This window comes from Fusarium solani (genome assembly GCF_023522795.1).
Source record: "Fusarium solani strain SB1 chromosome Unknown bctg00000004, whole genome shotgun sequence".
NCBI lineage: Eukaryota > Fungi > Ascomycota > Sordariomycetes > Hypocreales > Nectriaceae > Fusarium > Fusarium solani.
Window position 1 is genome coordinate 2,357,267 of NW_027072152.1, and position 17,420 is coordinate 2,374,686.

At 54.1% G+C, this 17,420-nt stretch overlaps 7 protein-coding genes across 7 annotated transcripts; 2 read left to right on the top strand and 5 right to left on the bottom strand.

Annotated features, from left to right (window-relative positions):
- Nucleotides 1-2,890: 2,890 nt before the first annotated feature.
- On the bottom strand, nucleotides 2,891-3,602 carry MRS44_007794 (uncharacterized protein; the record flags this gene model as incomplete). Its single annotated transcript, XM_046273764.1, has 2 exons — nucleotides 2,891-3,411; nucleotides 3,461-3,602. The coding sequence occupies 2 exons, from the start codon at nucleotides 3,600-3,602 to the stop codon at nucleotides 2,891-2,893; spliced, it is 663 nt and encodes a 220-aa protein (XP_046134198.1).
- A 457-nt stretch (nucleotides 3,603-4,059) lies between these two features.
- Nucleotides 4,060-5,498, top strand: MRS44_007795 (uncharacterized protein; the record flags this gene model as incomplete). Its single annotated transcript, XM_065620658.1, has 2 exons — nucleotides 4,060-4,081; nucleotides 4,132-5,498. 2 exons carry the CDS (start codon nucleotides 4,060-4,062, stop codon nucleotides 5,496-5,498), a joined length of 1,389 nt encoding a protein of 462 aa, XP_065476730.1.
- Nucleotides 5,499-5,714: 216 nt separating this feature from the next.
- Nucleotides 5,715-6,620, bottom strand: MRS44_007796 (uncharacterized protein; the record flags this gene model as incomplete). The annotated part of the gene is made up of 2 exons (XM_046275972.2): nucleotides 5,715-6,176; nucleotides 6,306-6,620. 2 exons carry the CDS (start codon nucleotides 6,618-6,620, stop codon nucleotides 5,715-5,717), a joined length of 777 nt encoding a protein of 258 aa, XP_046134196.1.
- Nucleotides 6,621-7,133: 513 nt separating this feature from the next.
- On the bottom strand, nucleotides 7,134-8,737 carry MRS44_007797 (uncharacterized protein; the record flags this gene model as incomplete). Its single annotated transcript, XM_065620659.1, has 3 exons — nucleotides 7,134-7,152; nucleotides 7,206-7,358; nucleotides 7,446-8,737. The coding sequence occupies 3 exons, from the start codon at nucleotides 8,735-8,737 to the stop codon at nucleotides 7,134-7,136; spliced, it is 1,464 nt and encodes a 487-aa protein (XP_065476731.1).
- A 1,646-nt stretch (nucleotides 8,738-10,383) lies between these two features.
- On the bottom strand, nucleotides 10,384-10,960 carry MRS44_007798 (uncharacterized protein; the record flags this gene model as incomplete). Its single annotated transcript, XM_046275971.2, has 2 exons — nucleotides 10,384-10,620; nucleotides 10,688-10,960. The coding sequence occupies 2 exons, from the start codon at nucleotides 10,958-10,960 to the stop codon at nucleotides 10,384-10,386; spliced, it is 510 nt and encodes a 169-aa protein (XP_046134194.1).
- A 2,306-nt stretch (nucleotides 10,961-13,266) lies between these two features.
- Nucleotides 13,267-15,271, top strand: MRS44_007799 (uncharacterized protein; the record flags this gene model as incomplete). The annotated part of the gene is made up of 3 exons (XM_046272708.2): nucleotides 13,267-13,363; nucleotides 13,410-13,626; nucleotides 13,675-15,271. The coding sequence occupies 3 exons, from the start codon at nucleotides 13,267-13,269 to the stop codon at nucleotides 15,269-15,271; spliced, it is 1,911 nt and encodes a 636-aa protein (XP_046134193.1).
- A 690-nt stretch (nucleotides 15,272-15,961) lies between these two features.
- Nucleotides 15,962-16,477, bottom strand: MRS44_007800 (uncharacterized protein; the record flags this gene model as incomplete). Its single annotated transcript, XM_046269227.2, has 1 exon — nucleotides 15,962-16,477. One exon carries the CDS (start codon nucleotides 16,475-16,477, stop codon nucleotides 15,962-15,964), a length of 516 nt encoding a protein of 171 aa, XP_046134191.1.
- Nucleotides 16,478-17,420: the final 943 nt, after the last annotated feature.

A 17,420-nucleotide genomic window follows, 5' to 3' on the forward strand; every position in this document is an offset into this window, starting at 1 on the left:
CATTCGCGATGCAACATGGGCAAATGTGAGGCTCACAAGCGGCATCTGGGTCTGCATCTGTGTCGCGTCTAAGCTAGGGCGTAGTGCAATGCACCGCATCGCACTCAAACAGAAGAGCCCCAATGAGACGGCCCAGTCCTGTCTTGTCTGTGGTTGTGCGGCCGGCGTTTGGTGTTGCACTCGTCACACGTGTTGGTGATGCAGGTTCCCCCATCCGCGCCGACGCCAGTAACTTAACGCTCGCCCATCCATGTCAGTGTCTGAGCGCAGTCGAGAAACGGCGTCAACGTGTGGGGAGGGCAGCAACGGCGCGGGCGTGCGCGCAGGCGTACGTGCAGCTTCTGAGGCACTTGGGCTCAGGATGCAACAGAGTGTTAAGCTACAGCGACGACGCCGTTGCACCTATACATTCAACCCAATCAACACCTACATGGACATGGGTCTCGGTTCCATGAGGTCGCCGTGCGCGCGTCGACAGACGCTTTTGCCCATTCTTGAACACTCGCTCAGTATGAAGCCATGTCTCCATTTCTCTGACTGTGGGTTACTGGGTCAGAGTCCATGATATGATGGCTGCGTTTCCCCTCTTCTGTGCCCGCTGTGGGCGTCTCCAAGACGCGCTCGCTGCAGAGGGGGGCAGATGTTGAAGGAGCAATGTCTCAAAGATGGTGTTGATGGCTTCGAGGCTTACTAGTCGACGCAGGCTAGCCGAGACCTTTTCTCCACCGCGCCCTGTGGCGTTTTCTCCATGGGCGGGAAAAGGAAAAACTGGTGTCGATCCTGGGATGGGATGGGCGTGGGTAAGAGGACGAGTCGAGTGGCTTTGAAATGTGAGCTGATGTTGGAGAAAAGCCGCGCGCGCGTTCCCCCAATGCAGAAGGCAGGCCGTCATGGTATGAAGCCGAGCCCGTCAAGGCCCTGGAAGAGGCCGAGCCTTAGAGGGCGCGCCGGCGGCCAATGTCTTACTTGGTAGGACTCTTGACGGATGAGACTAAAGGGACTGGGATGTGGAATCACAAGGCGGACGTGGAGTTTAACTTGGTTTGACGACAGCCTCACAAGGAACAAATTCGACTACCGACGTTACTTCAATAGAAACTCAAAGGTCCTGATGGGGGGAGCTTGATCAAGCAAGCACTGGATCCGTCCTCGATACCACGCTGCTATCCCATCCTCACTCCTCTCCGCGGAGACTCAACCATCGATCGATTGCTCCATGCGACGACGGACGTACGTCTTTACTCACTCCCACCGTCATGCTTCCTTCCAATCCATGACATGGCCAGCAATCAACTGGGCACGCCAGAGTCATCTCGAGGTCCGTGCCGGCAGCTGAGGCTTGCGGCCAAGGTCGAGGGTGGCTTGTTCCATGGATCTCTCTTGCAGAGGATTGATTGATTAAGAACGAGCCTAGAATGTCGGGCCTCTCTGTTCGTCGCTGCGGAGAATTTTCTAGTTCTTTGCCCTTTTCTTACCGTCCTCCAATGCTCAATGGTAGGTCATGTTTCAAATTGACACTCAAGTGGCCTGTTTTCTGCCTCTAGTTTGATGATGGAGTCCGTGTGGTGCTGGATCTGAGCGTGCAGCTCCGTTTCCGTCTGACTGATAATTTTTTTTATCCCTCTCTCTTGCTAGCTTCATGTTTACACGGCTGTTGATGCAAGACACGTCACGCCAGTACCTGGGAAGAGTGGGAACTTGTCGAGTTGATCACCGTGATGGGGCATCACCATTGATGGCGTGCAGGTTGGCCGACAATACAGGCCCAGGTCCATGTTACGCACAATCAACTTTTCATTCTCAAGATGGGCAATGTTGGTCTCTTGAAACAAGATCCCCATCCGGGATGTATTTAGCCTGATTTGGGGGTGTAAGTCTATCTCGATGATTTCAGAGCCAACTATTGGCAATAGAGCCTCGCTCATCAAAAGGAACTTTTGAGGCTTGAGCCAAGGTACCAGCAGTTCGGACCAGGCTGCGCGCCAAGTACTATGGCCAAGGCTGAATGAACCGTCGGGTTCATGTCGACGCCCGTTATCCGTACAAGGCTGTGTTGTCATGGACTACAGGGTATTTCGTCATCATCAGGTTTCTCGGAGAGCTTAGCAGGTCGGATACGCCAAGTAGGCTCTATTGCCCATATTTAGTATCCCCTGGGGTTTATTGTCGATGGGCCCTGCCCTCGTCTTTCCCCGGAGCCTTGTCTCCGAGCCTCAGCGTCGTCGACTATATACCAAGGCGGTTGGCGAATCCCTGGTCAAGCGAGCGGCTCCCAAGTAGCGCGGCAAAAACAACAACTTGACGTTGGGCCGAGACTCAGCCTCCTGAAGATCCCCTCCGCATCGTTTGTTATGTATCGGTCAGGTGGCTCTTTGATGCTTGCCAAGAAGGCATCTCCAAGTTGACACCCCTGCTTTTTTTTTCCGCGTATATCAGAGCAGATCCTGATAAGACAAGCAACGTCTCAGAAGGGCCAATGGCTGCATCAACGCCGTTATGCCGGGTTCCGTTGTTCCTTGACAGCTGGCGTTGGGGAGAGCTCGAATATCGTCGAATAGTCGTCTACCGTCAGCGCGGTGAGATATCTTCCACCACTGAGCTTACGACCAGGATTTCAAAACCGCCTCTCGCCCGAATCGTGCTTCAAAAAAAGATCTCAGGCCATCGAAAGCCCGTCAATATAGGCTGAGATATTGGGAGCGGTATGATCACGGACCAGGCAGGGTTCCTGACGTCTGGCATGTCGATCACGGGCTCGCTTCTCGACGTGAGTGGTTGTCGAATGGGGCAGAAAAAGTACCAGACACTGCCACTTGAGCCGTGCCAGCCAGTTTCAACTCTGAAGGCGATCTTCTCTCGCCCCGTCGTCAACCGAGACGAGACGGGCAGGTCACTCGTCATCGGCATCGACCTTTCTCCGCTTGGGACCTCTCCGCAGTTCAACGTCATCGTGCCCGACAATGCGGGCATCCTGGCGCGCCGTTTCTTCTCCGTCGTCGTCCTGGCCCTCGGTGAAGACCAGATCGCCACGACGGCCGAGGACTTCCCTGCCAGCCTCCTCGAGCAGGATCCCGAACGCAATGAGCGCTGTCTCGTCCATGCTCCGCTCATCCGGGCCGCCGCTGCGACCGCCGTCCTTTGCGCCGTAAAAGGCGCTCGCGTAACCGTGGATGGCCTTGAGGAGATCACTCTCTGGCAAGACGCCCTGGCCACCGCGAGGGAGGCGCCTCTCGTGGGCGTAGTAGATATCGTTTTCCAAGTAGCGCTCTGGGGCGTCCTTACGGCGGAACAGGACCTCGTCGGGTGCTAGGGGAGTGTCTTTGGTGGAGTATCTGATGGCCTTGGGGTGGCGAGGTGTGTACTGAGGCTCTTCTGGTTCTGTCCCTGGGCCCTGTTCGTATGAGACTTTGCCTGGTTTCTGTGAGTTTTGTGTCATGTGTGTGAGAGCGGGTTTCATTACCTGCTACGGCGTCATAGACGGTTGCATGTCGACGTCGTGATGTCTTGGTGAGAATGTGTTCGGGTTCTGGAGTCTCTGGCTCATTCGATGTGTCTCTCTTGAGAATTGGCACGACCCGTGTGCTTTCGCTGGGGCTCTCCATGGTTTCGAACGGGTAGGTATGAAAATCTTGATCCGGATATCCAGCTATTCCTTATTTCAAGATAAAAGTGTGGTGATGTATGTGACACTTTTACATCGATACTTGTGAAGCATTGTTTGTCAGGATTCACTATGGTCCTCGAACTGCAGATGAAAATGGCGTTTAAGTGAGTCTCGAATGACTAGCAGACCTTTTTGACGAGCTTCAGGGACTGAAAACCCGATATCTCCTGTTAAAATGTGAAATAGAATAAGAGTGCAAGTTTTGAGGCTGAGAAGCCAAAGTTTGAAGCGGTCAATTGTGGGGTAGCGAGCAGTAGGCAGGTCCCCTTGCAGAACTTAGCTGACATCATCAACCCCAGACGATGGAAGCCTCAACTCCAAACCTTCAACATTCACGTCGCATCTCGAGACTCTTCGTCCTGTCTCCCTGCGCGCGCGCGATTCACTTCAGATGAATGCTGTCCAACCTCCTTGCCCGTGAGGCGGGCGACCTCAGCCCCGAGACCTGACCCGCTCCGTCGCGACAGAGCTTCTGGGCTCGTTTGCGCCCGCGCCTCAGCATCGCTTCAACGGCGAGAGGACCCCGAGGTTGGATCCGGCTGGCGTCGATGAGCGCGCCCACAACATTCGCGCGCATCCTGCAGGCGTCAGCAGCCTCGCTCTTGAAAAGTTCGATGGCCGTATCCTCCTCTCGGGCGGCGCTGAGGGCGGCATCAAGATCTGGGACCTCGAAGCCTGCGCGAATCCTCATGCCCTCCACACGTTTCGTCCCGTGAGCAGCATCGCGAGGTCCACGGACGACGGGAAATTCCCAGGACACACCCACGGCATCACGCACCTCGCCTTCTATCCATTCGACCCGGACGCATTCCTCTCGAGTTCGTACGACAAGAAGCTGAAGCTGTGGGCGACGCAGCGATGCGCCCTCTCGGCCGTCTTTGACCTCAACGCGACGATATACTCCCACTCTACGAGTCCCATCGCGGACCACCTCGTCGTCGCCTGCGCTACACAGCACTCCAACGTGCGCCTCGTCGACTTGAAGTCCGGGTCTGCGGTGCAAGCCTTGGTGGCTCATGGTGGTCCTGTGCTGTCGACGGCGTGGAGTCCACGACATGAGCATGTCCTCGCGAGTGGACATGCCGATGGAAAAGTGCGGATATGGAATATTCGGCGTGCTGGCGGCGTTATTGCGCAGCTCGATCAGGAAGACTCGCTCGGGATTGTCCACAAGATGAACCATGCTGCTGCGGCGGGAGTGGGCGATCAAATACCCCGGTTTAGAGCCTCTGCACAAGCCCATGATGATGCGGTAAATGGACTCCAGTGGACAGATGATGGTAAATACATCATCTCAGCTGGCCTAGACCGTCGCATTCGAGTCTGGGACGCCGCCACGGGAGCCAACACCCTCGCAAGCTTTGGCTCGCTCATTCAGAACCAACATGCGAAGACTGTCAGCATGTTGGTGTCTCCGTCCAGTCTTTCGACCGGGCACGAGTTTCTCTTCTGGCCGAATGACCAAGAGATCCTCATCCTCGATCTTCATGACGGCAACATGATAACTCGACTCCGTAGTCCCGGTGTGACAAACCCCGTGGGCACACGAGGAGGAGAAATGGGTAGAAACCGCATAACGAGCATCGTCTGGCGTGGATCAGGCGGTAGCGGGCGTCAAGTTGGTGCTGTCATGGGAGGCGGAAACTCGGTGGGTGCCATATACAGCTCCCACATGGACGGACAAATTCGGGCTTGGATGCCTCAGATTCCTGGTCCTGATGACTTTGATCAAGAGGAGGAAATTGAAGAGGATGAGGAGGTCAGGAGGAAGAAGAGGAAGGCTGTTGACGATGCATACAAGAGCCTTATGGGAAAGAAGATTACCTTTACATAGTAAGATATTCTTGTCACATCCTGACCGGTACATCTGTAAAGTTAGCGGGTTGTCAAGAGACTTGCGTCAACATAGTGTATCCAAAAGCAATTATCTAATGAGCCCATCATATGGCTCTACAAGAAGTGTGGTCATAAACGCATATCCCAGTAAGCATCGAGGTGCATCCCAAACGCCTCCATACGCCCTGCTATGCCAGCCAAATCCAGTAACTCGTTATAACACGATAACAACAAGGCACAGCCATCCGTCGGGATATGCTGCCTCTCTCATCAACTCCTCCAAGGGTGCGGCAAAGGGTACTCCAGCACCGTGCATCACCACCCTAGCGAGAATAGGATCTCGACTGCTGGGGAACAAGCCTGGAAGCACCTCCTTGAGCGCTTGACCTAGTAGCTTTGGCCGACGGTCAGATCCTGATGCAGGTACGAGCGACTGAACGACTTTAAAGGTGCCAGACTCTGAGGGCGTTGGGGATGAGTCCGGGCCGGTTGATGAGGTTGGAATGTAGATGCGCAACGGAATATGCTTGAGAGCTGTGGGGGCGTTGAGAAGACTGCTATTTATGCGGTTGAATGAGGCGTAGTCGTTGTCTATGACTGCGTTCCAGAGTTGAGTCGTGTTGTCTTTGGACATCTTCATAATTTGGTTTGCGTTGCCATTGCGGATGAAGTCGGCCTGAGGTCATGTCAGAATAAGGCCTTGGCAGTGAGATGAGCATCAAAAGACAGCTGCGTGATGTCATCCCAGAGCGGAACTGGTAGAATCTAGGTACTACAAGCGTGCTAAACATGTCATCAAGCTCACCTCTTTCACACAGTTAAGAAACGTATCCGCAATATCCCACCCCACTCCATCGTTGACAGTCAGCCTCCACGGCAGGCTCGGGCGGTAGAGGTCAACGAGCAGCCCCACGGCCAGGTTCCTCAGCTGGACGTCCTCAAAGTGGAAGCTGGAGCAGGGAGATCCGAAAAAGGCCGACAGTCGAGGCAGCAGGAGGGCGAGGTAGCTGAAGCGCGGGACGCTGGTGATGAATGGCGTGGTCGGTGAGGAGGGGTGCGTGACGTGTAGTGGGATGCGGGCGTTCCAGAGGGCTTGGGGGATGGGTGAAGATGAAGACATTATGGCGAGGGCATGGTGAGATGATGATGGTGAAGAGAGGCTGTGAGCGAGTAGATGTCGTGGTGGTGTTGAAAGAAGGTCCAGTTTCGGGTCCAGGCAGCTGTCTAGGGTAGCTTTCATGGAGGGGAAGAGGGTGATTAGATAAGGCAGCAACAACCAACCTTGTGCCTCATGGTCTGCCTTATGGACGTCACAATATCACAAAACGGTTTGAGTGCATTTGTGTCGGGCTGTAGAGATACCATTGAATCGCCCCATTGGTCTTGAAATCCGAGATATACATGGTTGGGTGAACTCTTCGTGATTACTCGTGAACTCAGTACTGTCGCGTGTAAGTGGTAACTCTTACGGTCCTGACCCAACGAAAGCTAATATTGATCAGAGCCAATTATAAAAGTCCGCCAGTTATTTTCAAGGCACTCAGGTTAGTTGTACAACTTTGTTCATGATTCTAATTGGTCACATTCACAATCACGGCATCAGAAGTGGAAAATGCCTTGAGAGTAATAGTCATTAAGCATCATAAGAAATACTAATGTACATATGCATCAGTCATAACAGTATCCTCATCCTTGTCCTCCTTACAGGCCCCGGTGCTTCTCCTGGTGGGAAACGCTGTGTCGTCGCGTGTGGTCGTGCTCATCATGCTCATGATGGATCTCGGATGGCACATGCTTCTGCAGGACAGAGGGAGGAACCTGGGCCGCATCTGTGGGGTCCTTGCCAGCATAGTCATTCCTGCAACAGGGAGAAAAAAAATAGTGTTAAGGAGTGATCTTCTCTTATGGATGGGGGAAATTTCGCGGCCGGGTCGTGTTGACTTACGAGCGCTCGAAAGTCTTGTCGCGGCCGACAGTCTTGCTGCCGTCGAGGTCGCTGTCCACGCGGGGATCGGCCTTGTTCATCATGTCGGACTTGTGAGGACCGGCAGTGTTGGCAGCAGGGCCGGTGCCGTAAGCGCCGCCAGCGCCGCCGAGGCTGGTGCCCTGAGTACCGTGGGTACCAGTGGAAGATCCGTAGTTGGTGGTGCCAGCACCAGCACCAGCACCACGGTTGCCAAGCTTGCGGCTGCCGTCGAGATCAGAGTCGACACGAGGGTCGGCAGCGTTGGCAACGCGAGAGTTGTGGGGACCAGTGGAGCCCTCATGAAGACCGGAAGAGTGACCGGAAGGGCCGTGAGCACCAGTACCGGCGCTGGAGAAGCCAGAGGTGCCAGTGGTACCGCCGATTCCACCGCCAACGGTGGTCTGGCCATAGGTGCCAGTACCAGCGGTGCGGCTGCCGTCGCGGTCAGAGTCGACACGGGGGTCAGCGGCGTTGGCAATGCGAGAGCTGTGGGGACCAGTAGTTCCCTCGGGGAGAGAGGTATCACGGCTTCCGAAACCGGTAGTGCCATGAGTGCCATGAGTGCCATGAGTGCCATGAGTGCCAGTGTGGCCAGTGTGGCCGGTGGTAGAAGTGCCATAGGTACCAGTACCAGCGGTGCGGCTACCATCACGATCAGAGTCAACGCGAGGGTCGGCGGCGTTGGCCACGCGGGAGCTGTGGGGGCCGGCAGTGCCCTCAGGAAGAGAAGTGTCACGGCTGGAGTAGCCAGTTGTTCCAGTTGTGCCACCAATGCCAGTTGTGCCAGTTGCGCCACCAATGCCACCAGTTCGGGTAGAATCAGAGGCGTTGTAGGCGCCAGTGCCAGTTGTGCCACCAATGCCACCAGTTCGGGTAGAATCAGAGGCGTTGTAGGCGCGCCAGTGCCAGAGGTGCCATGAGGGTTGGCTCCCAGGTTGCGGCTGTGTGGTCGCGGTCAGAGAGTCGACTCGAGGGTCCACCTTGTTCATGACGTTGTTGACTTGTGAGGGAGGGCCATCAGTGCTGGTGGTGGCAGGGCCGTCGGTGCCACGGGTGTTGCGGGTATCAGTGGTGTAGTTGGTGCCAGTCGCGTAGTCGCCAGTGCCAGTGAGGTTGGAGGAGTGGCCAGCACGGTGATCGCGATCAGAGTCAACTCGGGGATCGGCAGTGTTGGCGGCTCTGGAGGAGTGAGGTCCGTGTGTGCCCTCAGGCTGCTCGGTGGACTTGTCCGAGTGGATGGCTTCCTTGACCTTGTTGATGAGACCGGACATGGTTGATATGTGTTGTGTAGTTGATGGGTATCTTGTGGTAATGGGGTTGAGTTAAGAGGTTTTGGGTATCTTGAGAATGTTGTTTTTGTAGTTGTTGATGATAATGAATCAGATCTGCAGACAGCGAGATGTCTTGCATCTTATATAGTTGAATGCCTCCGTATGGGAACCTCCATCTCGATGCCGTCTGTCTGCTTCAAGCCTGAATTCGCGTTTGACAAACCTTGCATTCGCAAACCAAGGCACGCAATGCCTGGGCTTCTGCAACCTCACGGCTGTCGCCCTCCGCCGACCTCATCCCGCGTCATAGCGCAATCAATCTTACAGATCTCTACCCATTAAAGCCTCTGCCGCCGAGCCTGTCCTTGTCGTGCGATTGGGCGACGGGTCGGTGCGCGCTCTGCGGTCAGGGGAAATGGTAGCGTCATACCTCACGGGAAGTGACGTTGACGATTCGTAAATAGGGCAGAGGCATGACCACAAACGGAAATTCTTGCTTGTCCAGTCAGGCTGCCAAGCGGTTTGTTGTGGAGAATACGGAGAGCCAGTTGCAAGCATGACGGAGGAGGCTCAAGAAGGAATTCTGCGGGAAGAGTGACGCAAGTGGGTCTCGGCAAGTGTGGCGACGTGATGGTTCTGTGGCTGTGGTGGCGTCAGCTCCCCCAGTTTTCCCCGCACTTCCAAACTTGGATACGGCCCATAAGCCACGAAATCTATGACGCCACAGGTGGCCGTTTCTTCCGACATGGCATGGAAACCACCAACAAACACCAGACCGTCTTTCAGGCCAAGACCAAGAGCCCTGAGGGCGTTCTAGAACTCTGCAAATCAGGGTCACGGGGTTCCACAATGACGGAGGTTTCTGCTCCTGTGCCTCTTGCCCGTTTGCGTTCCACCAACCAAACCAACCTCGCGGTGGTTGGTTGTGCCCCTGCACAGGCACATGAGAGAAGCGTGGCCTTAGCTTGAAGGGGAGATCTCGATGGTTGTGGGGTTTAAGACGGAATTTGTGAACAAGTGCTGACTGGGATTCTCCTCCCCAATGGTTACTCTAGTCGGGAAAATACCCGGCGCAAGCCTTGACGGGATGTGGCCGTGGTGTCGCACAGTGATACGGACTGATAACCCGGCGGGAACCTACTGTGCCGCAGAGAACCCTGTATTCTGATTTTCAGAGTTGCAGATCATGACAGCTGCCTAGGCTGTTTCATCTTGGAGGATCTTCCACCAGTTTGGAGAGATGACGTCGAACCAGCAACAGGAGGGCTCAAATTTGGAGCATCTGATAATCAGGATGGGATTTTGAAGAGGCAAATTCCCTCTTACTAGGCGCAAAAGACAGACAAGAGCATGTTTGCTTAGATCACATAAGAGATGTTTTCATTATTGTTAGGTAATAGCTTCGCCCATCGTCTTGAGGGTATCCAAAAGTTGTGTTACTCAATTCCAACAAGTTCCAACTCAAAAGGACAAAGAAAACAAGGAAACAGCCACACATGTACCCATTAGTCTGCGCCCAGCGCGGGAAATCGGAATGCTCCAAGCTACAACACGGTATCCCCAAGACTCGGCAAGTAGCCGCCAACTCAAAAAAACCAGGACATAGTCTTGAAACTCCCAAACTCTGTCTAGAGCCGGTCAGTCCCTTAGACACGGCTGCGGCGGAACCAGTGCCTGCGGCGGTTGTAGTGGGCGGCATCGGCGCGGGCGACGGCGCGCTCACGGCGGCGAACCCAGAAGAAGCCGACGAGGGCAGAGACGAGCCAGAGAAGTGCCGAGAGGAAGCTGAAGGCGATGGTTGCCTTGAACTTGCCGCACTGATCGCCGTGAATAGGGTGGACGTTGCCCCAGTTGAACACGCGACCGCAAGAGTCTCCAATCAACTTGTAGCGAGCAGTTAGTTATCATGATGTTCAAGTGGTGTAGTGAGGGTGAGGGTGTGTGACTTACATCGACGAGCAGGCCAAAGACGATCCACCAGTTGATGCTCATGAAAATGTCCAAGGGCCAGTGGATAAAGGTGCTCGAGAAGGGGATGAGCAGCAATAGAGAGAACAGTATGCCCAGCGCGGCCACCACTTCGGTGTAGATGAACCGGCCGAGTTGCCATGAGCTGGCGCCTTCGGACTTGTGCAGGTACTCGCCGTTGACGCCTGCGACGATGGCGGCAAAGACGAGCTCCGCGGCGCGAAGAACAAGGCTGACGATGCGATCGATAGCCATGGCTGTGAGATGAAGTAAAGGGTGTGAAAGGTGAGATGAGTGGTTTGTGACTGGCTCTTTAACTGAGCTCTCTTAAAGGAGGATTAACCGCAGTAGATTTTCAACCCAACGCAGCAGATTGTTACTCTTGGTGGAACACACTGAGATCTCTAAAAGTTGCAAGACAGGATCACACTGATTATTTATCTCATGCGACTCTCACGGCAACTCACGCGTCCCTCCAAGGAGCATGCCACATGACGATGACGCCCTCCCCAACAAAACGAAGCCTGTTTTTTTTTCTTCTCCCACAGCCTCGAGGTTGGCAGTTTCAAGCTCCTTCGACACGTCTGCCGTGGCTCGTGGCCATCCAGGGTTGCCCAGATGAGGTCATGCGGACCAGGACAAGGCGACGTGTGATTCGACGGCGCACTTCTTGTCAATGCTCGACAGACAAATCACATCTCGAGGCCAAGGGATAATCCTTTACTCTCTGGCTGGGATTCATTCATGAGCCAAGTGCCGGATGCTATAATGGATGCGTTGCACGCCAAGGAGAAGCTAAACCCTTGAGCCTCTTACATGGTCCAAGGACAGGAAGCTGGGCAATAACAAGGTGCCATTATGACGACGACGACGATCTTTTTCCTGGGCGTTTGATCTGCTACAACTCTTTGAAACAAATCCTTTTTGCTTGCCAAGAGTTGGTGATGGGAGCATTTCGCAATCCGCCTACGTGTAGCATGCGGCGCAGCTAAAGTGGAACAGCGCTTCTTGGACCCTGCATCAAGACCTCTGTCGCGTTTCTGCGCCACGATCATGATTGCGTAGATTTAGACTTGGACTAACGAATGTGAGGCCTCTGGATCGGTCTAGAATGAAGGATCGTGGGTAACAGTGAAGTGGGAGCAGTGCCGATGCATGAGGTGCCGTGGCCGGCATCGGATCTTGGCTGAAGTAATGCGCACGAGAGCCAAGTGATCGCGACATGTCTTGGCCTTTTAATAACAGGCTTAACAGGACTTCCTTATCGTGCGAATGCTGTGGCTTGCTCTGCGAAGGACGTCACTATGGAGAGTGATGGTTTCTGGCATATCAAATTGCCAAGTTGGGTGGACTAGCTTATAACACTGCTTGACAAACAGCTGGATGCTTCAGCTAGAGCCACTGATGTTTATCTTACAGCTTGTCTCTAAAACCTGCTGTCATGGGATGCTGCTCGTCGTTTACACTACCTATGCCTTGACCTGTTCGATGTCCAAGACTTGCCGAGATATGTATGAGTTCATTTTGAAGACAACACAAACTTCAAAAAGTCTCCGTTGTAAATCTTGAACTGATCATAGAAATTCATCATGACGAACCTTTCATGGTGGCGTCGAGGTACTATCATCATCCATGACCAAGCTGGGCCATGAGCACTGGCCCAGCATCTGTGCATTTCGCATACGCTCGATTTTAAATGGACCATGCTGTGAAATAACAAATATGGGTTATTCCAGGAGGCTTATTCGGATTCGGCCGAGCCTGTTTGACGTCGGCAACTCTCTTGTGAGCCAGTTACTAGGTACAGGATCTATTTGATTCGACATCAACGACCCGCCTGCGTCGGCGCTTCCCCTTCCCCAGATATAATTGTCGGTATAAGCGACAAGATGTTTTTGATTCCATACTTGGCGCCATTTCCTTAGTGTGATAAGGGCCCCAGACTGCAGTAAGCTTGTTGCATGAGAGACCTGCGACTCCAATGCAGTGACCTGGCGGTACTCTTTTGACAGCCGTTTTAGTGGCCAACATTATTATCCCATCTTCATTATGCACAAGCACAAGAAGCCGGCCGACATATGAGGAGAGACAGGGGCGAGGTCGTTGCTCCAGCCAGGCCGAGCCAACAACACTCAACAACCAACACCGGAACACAAGAAGCAAGTCAATCTGCCGCCTCTCTCATCCGGAAGTCAATAACAGAGGATCCCCTACAACCGAGCTTCAACTGCATGACCAGACCCCAGCTCAAGAAGCTCAGCTCAACCAACCACCTCCCCATCCTCTCACAATGTCACCCACCTCGATATCAGATCAGCGCATGACCCCAGACTCGTTCCGCTCTGGCAGCAGCCATGAAGCCATTTAGCACGGAATTGCTTCCGCGCGGCCTTCCAAGCCTGGCGCGGAGCATGCCTCGGTACCCCACAAATTACCGGGCTCACCTAACGAGATGCAACCCTCGACTTGTGATTGAACTGCTGTGGTTAACCTACTTAACTGCGACAGGTCAAGCTGGGATCGGGCTCATAGCATGCTGCGTACACTATTCATAGTCGGTCATGGAGGCGTCGGGAGCAGACAAAGGCTTCTTTCAGAGGCCCCCTGTTTTGCAGAATCAGTTCCATGATGATGCGACCTACCAGAGATGCTTTAAACGTGAGAAAAGACCATGCTTCGGAGTTCTAGCTGCTAATATTCCCAGTGTTTCTTCCGCAGCACATCGTGCGCCAGGTCGAGGCTGAAGTCGCAGCCCTAGGAGACGAGGTCCTCTCCGACCAAGTCTTTTCCTGGATTACCGATGCCGAATTGAACAAGCCGTATCTCAAAGGTTCTGGACGTGATGTATTTGGTCAGTGGAAGGGCGATCTAGTCACGGGAGAGGGATGGCGTGGCCTTCAGAATTTTGGCCTGTCTCATGGGTGAGTTGCTTTCGGAGTCTAAGAGACGATATACTGAACAAGATGTAGCTTCGTCGCCGCTGGATATGATACTCCTTACGGACCCTTCTCCAGAGCATATCAGTTCCTCCGTCTTCAGCTCTGGACGGCATCTTGCGCAAACGTCACTTGTCCATCAGCGATGCAAGATGGCGCCGCCCGGCTTCTTCAAACACACTTGCGCACACCGGAACTGAGAGCAAAACTCACGGAAGACCAGACGAAAGTTCTCGAGAACGCCTTCAGCCACCTGACTTCCCGAGATCCAGCTTACGCCTGGACTAGTGGCCAGTGGATGACTGAACGTACAGGTGGAAGCGACGTATCGTTGACAGAAACCACGGCAGTCTACGAGCCTACTCCAAAAGTTCAACTGGCTTCAAAGACTGAGAACATTCCCCTTGGCCCCTGGAGCATCAACGGGTTCAAGTGGTTCTCTTCAGCTACAGATTCGAGAATGACAGTCCTCCTCGCCCGCACCGCCAAGGGTGGACTTTCTACATTCCTTGCCCCCATGAGGAAGCATGACCCTCAAGCAACCACATCCACAGGCCGTCCCGTAGAAAATGGCGAAGCCCTCAACGGCGTCCGTATTCAGCGCCTCAAGAACAAGTCTGGAACACAGTCTCTCCCCACTGCCGAACTAGTCCTTGAAGACATGCGGGGGTGGCTCATCGGACAGGAGGGCCGTGGTATTCACGAGATCTCTACTGTTTTGACCCTCACTAGAGTACACTCCTCGGTCGCTGCCATGAGCTACGTGGGACGAGGCCTGGGCATTGCGAGGGCATACGCACGAGTTCGAGAGATTGGCGCTGGCAAGGGCGCCCGTATGAAGCTGATCGAGAGCTCGCTGCACATGAGGACATTGGCCAAGATGACTTCCGAGTACCGAGGCCTCATGCTCCTGACGATGCTTACGGCCCATGTCCTGGGCGTCTCGGAGCACCCAGTTGACTCGAGCCTGTCACCCGCTCTTGCAGCCTTGACGCCGTCGGCCAAAGACGCAGCACCCCTGATCCGGGTCCTCACCCAACTGACAAAGGCGTACGTCTGCAAAGCTTCCGTTCAGCTTCTCTTCTCCTGCATGGAGTCCCTCGGCGGTGTAGGCTATCTCCTCAACGAGGAGCAAGAGTACCTCAACGTCGCCCGTCTCCACCGTGATTGTGCCGTCCTGCCCATCTGGGAGGGAACGACTGACGTCTTGAGCACCGACTTTCTCCGCGCGCTGAAGCATCCCAAGGGCGGCAAAGATGCCCTAGATGCCCTTGAAGCCTTTATCAAGAATGGCTTTGACTTCCAGGCCAAGACGCCAAGGCCTGTTGGATGGAATCCGCTGAAAACTTGGCGAGACTTGAGAAGCCTCATCGAACGAGAGTCTTTGAAAAATCTGATGGGAGACGCCAGAGAAGTCCTCTGGGCTGTTGCGGATCTGCTAGTGTCGGTGCTGCTATATGTTGACTCGACTAGTGATGGAGACGAGGTTTCGCTTGACATCTTTTATCGCTTCTTGGAGAACAGATCCATCGTTGAGAAGCGTGCAAAGGCCTCGCCCGCTGAGCAGCTTGCGCGAGACATCAGCATTGTCTATGGAGGGACAGCGAAGGATATCTCCCCGAAACTTTGATCACAGTCATGGTTGTGTAGGCCAGTTTGAAAGAATTATAGTTCAATAAGAAAACCGACTCTCTGCCAGTTGAAAGTGTGTACAAGAAGAAATACAATCCAAGTGTAGCAAAACACCATTCCATAGAGGCCATCTCGAGACTCACGCGCACAGGTGAACAAATACCCCAACCCCATCTTGCCAATTGTTTCCCACACCTGCTTGGATATACTTGAGACTCCAACCACTCACGCCTGTTGCCTGAAAAGACATGTAGCGGACGGGCCTCTCCAATGTGCTTCCAGTGCAGTCAAAAGTACCAATCAACACGCGGTCTCCAGGAACCGGTTCAACGATGGGTTCACCAACCCAGTTGGTGGACTCCTCGGCCTTACTGACGAGTTCCCAAGCCATAGCCGAGCTGGACAGGGATTCCAATATCATTCCTGTCCATTCGTAACATGGATAACCATGACGCAAGTCGCTGCAAAACGGAAGGTGAAAGAAGAGACCACATGTAGTCATGCGGCTTGATACAAAAGGAGCAGAAAAGGTTGGAACCTCAAAGTGAAACGTGGTACTCGAGTCTTCTGAGATGACAGCCAGGCGTTCTCGGGCAAGAGACCGAGCATCACAATGCCACAGTCCAGCAACCGAAAAGTCCGTGGGGCTAATTTGAAACCCCCCGGGCTCGCACGACGTGGAGGACGTCTATTCTACCTCGGAGCGAGCAGAGAAGTTCTTGCATGTGCCCTGGAAGTTCTTGGCCTTGAGGGTCGTCTTCTTGCATGAGGCCACATTGGGGTGATTGTTGCTGTATAGCACAGTTCCCTTGGCGCTCGTTGAGGGCTTGGGGCAATGGTTGAAGGTGCTGTCACCATCATGAAGAAGCAGAGTGTCGCTGCCAACCTTCTTGAGGGTCCACGACTGGAAGCCGGGGGTAGGATCGATACACTTGACGGAGCCATCCGGAGGGTTGATGAAGCAGGCATTGTAGAGATGGTCCCTCAACTGGTCCAACGGATTGGTCAAGTCGATGCAGAAGAAGCCGTCGGTCTGGCCGGCGTTGAAGAACAGGTAGCCATTGGCATCATTCTCCTGGACGGTGGCCCCAGTTGAAACGTCATGTAGTGTAAAGCAGCAATGATTATCCCAGACAGTGTTTCGAGGGATAACCGCGGCGAGAGCCAAGGAACAAAAGAGGGTGAGGAGAGCAGAGGAGTGCATTTTGGAGATGTGTAGGATGGAACAGAGATGGCAGGTTTAAGCGAGATGAAAGAGTTGAGCAGAAGAAGGCTCTGTCTGAGAGTCAGACAACTTATTTGGCTCGAGTGAGGGTAGGCACGATGAGGAAGTAGAAGTCATCACCAACAACGACAGACATGGACCTTAAGTAGTTATCTGACAGACCTCTCTGACGGGCTTGATCATTCCGTCTCTCCGCACATCAAGCTCGGACTCGTCGGGATCAGCGCAAATGAGCGCTTTCCTGCGTGAAATGGGCATCCAACAGACCGAGACCTGCGTATGCTGTTGGGCCATGGGTTAGTTGGGAATCAAGTGACAGATGGGGACCGGGGCAAAGCAAGCCCCTCAGCAACGATGGGACACGAAGGGTTGCAAATGGTTGCAAGCGGTGAAGGGGCATTGATCACTAAAAGGGTCGTCGATCTTGACTTTGAAAGCTCGAGTCTGTGATGGGTCGTGCAGGTGACGAGACGAGAAGTGATCAGGAGGAGTGATGGACGTGGAGATTCTCATTGGGGAGCCTCATGGGTTTCGCGCTTATAGGGGCAGAAAGTCTAGGACGACGAGTCACACTCGGAGGAGCGAATGGTGGCTCAGGAACAGGCGCGAGCTAGCAGCATGGGCCGCACTAGAGCCCGCCCGAGCCTGAGCTGTTTTCCCTGCCATGGTGGTCGGCCGTTTGATGACGAGGGGGTCCGTCCCATGGTCGTCGTCGTGACATTTGCCATCTGCAAGGCACAGCGCAGGAAGCGTCTGGCAGATTGCAAGGTTGCAGCTGTAGAGTCCATCAGATGGGGCGGAGGAGTCGTGAGAATGGGTTGCCCCTCAGCCACCAACCGACAGAGACATTGTCTCAGATCGCAGATTGGCCGACGGTGATGTGACGATGCGGGATCCTGGAGGTGACAAAGGGCGGATCTGC